The sequence below is a fragment of the Echinops telfairi genome, unplaced genomic scaffold (assembly GCF_000313985.2).
Source record: "Echinops telfairi isolate 266 unplaced genomic scaffold, ASM31398v2 ScPeMD7_7420;HRSCAF=8458, whole genome shotgun sequence".
Classification (NCBI taxonomy): Eukaryota; Metazoa; Chordata; class Mammalia; order Afrosoricida; family Tenrecidae; genus Echinops; species Echinops telfairi.
The window spans coordinates 11,012,051-11,013,609 of NW_022111320.1; the positions used below are offsets into that span (position 1 = coordinate 11,012,051).

At 32.3% G+C, this 1,559-nt stretch overlaps 1 protein-coding gene across 1 annotated transcript in view; it reads right to left on the minus strand.

Moving 5' to 3' along the window:
* SI (sucrase-isomaltase) overlaps positions 1 to 1,559 on the minus strand; it is a 93,517-nt gene that overhangs the window by 83,131 nt on the left and 8,827 nt on the right. Inside the window, exon 7 of the mRNA XM_004704105.2 lies at positions 1,204 to 1,303. Within this exon, the coding sequence (XP_004704162.1) occupies positions 1,204 to 1,303 (100 nt within the window). The remainder of the gene's footprint in view (positions 1 to 1,203; positions 1,304 to 1,559) is intronic.

Consider the following 1,559-nt stretch of genomic DNA (forward strand, 5'->3'; position numbering starts at 1 on the left):
TACCATCTAAAAGAAATGGACAACTATCTCGAAATACATCACCTACTCAAATTACTGCAGAGAGATATTGAAAACATCTCAACAGACCTGTACCAACAGAAGAAATAGAGCAGATCCTTAAGAAACTCCCAATCAAGAAAAAGTCAAGGCAGGATGATTTCACAGGAGAAGTCTACTAAGTATTCAGAGATCTGACACCAATATTACACAAACTATTATCGAAAATAGAAAAAAGAAAAGAAACTCTTAAACTAATTCCATGAAACCAGCATAATGCTACTATCCGAACCAGGCAAAGGCCCCACAAAGACAGAAAATTATAGACCCGCATCCCTCATTACATACATATTAAAATCCCTAAAATGCAACAAGTAATACACCATGACCAAGTGGTATTCAACTCAGGGATGCAGGGATGGTTCAATATTTAAAAATAATCAATGTAATCCACCACATAAACAAGGCAAAGAATAAAAGTCACATGATCATATGTAAATATTCAGAAAAGAGATTATTCAACACCCATTTTCTACCAAAACAATGAACAAAATAGGAATAGTAGGGGAATTCCTTAACATTATTAATTTTTATAACTTTTTGTTGCATGATTTATCTATTAAGTTAAACTAGAAAACTAGAGTGATTCTGATTTATGGTAACACCACATGCGCAGACTAGAACTGACACCATTGAGTCCTCAATGCTGTGACCTGCCTTCTGTGGTGCCTCTGAGTAGGTGTAAAAGCCAATCATTTGGCTAGTGATCAAGTGTTAACGAATTATATTGCTCATGGGCCCCCATACATGGGAAAACACAATTATTGTACAGGAATTTATTTAGACATATTAAAAAATGAGTCTTTCTTCTTTCCATCCCCATAGAGAGTTTTTTAGGGTTTTGTATTCTTGTTGAGTTTTGTTTTTACTTGTAATGACATGTTATCTTCTCTTGAAAAAATGAGGCTATCAGACTGGGGATATTTATCTTTCAATATTGGTCAGAAGCAAAAATTAGTGCCTAATTGACATAATATGCATATCATTAGAGAGCATAATATTACTAAATTAAAAATAACTGCTTATAATAAATTCACATTCCAAAATTGGCACTTGGTAGACAGTATGTCATTGGAATAAAGGAAGGAGTTAAGTCATTTCAAGTTGAATCTAGTTTAAACTACTTATCAACTAAATTATTCTTACCCATTGCATTGCTGTTCATTAAGAAGACACCAAATGACTTTCCAGAAGTATCTTCAATGCACGTGAAGAATGTCTGATGGCCATATAAATTATTATTATTCTATAAGAAAAAATGAAAATTAAAATACAAAAATATATTTAAAACGTAGAAGACTATGTATGCCAAATATGAAATATTATACAACAAAAATCATCTAAACTACTGTTCTAGGAATATAGTATTTATTTGTATTAACATATAGTATAAGTAGTCTACTATTAATAGATTATTTGCATTGATTTTAATGTCTACCCAGGCTAGGGCAATGCCACGGTAATCCATTATTCCCCATGCAAAGCCAAGCTACAGCTGTAAA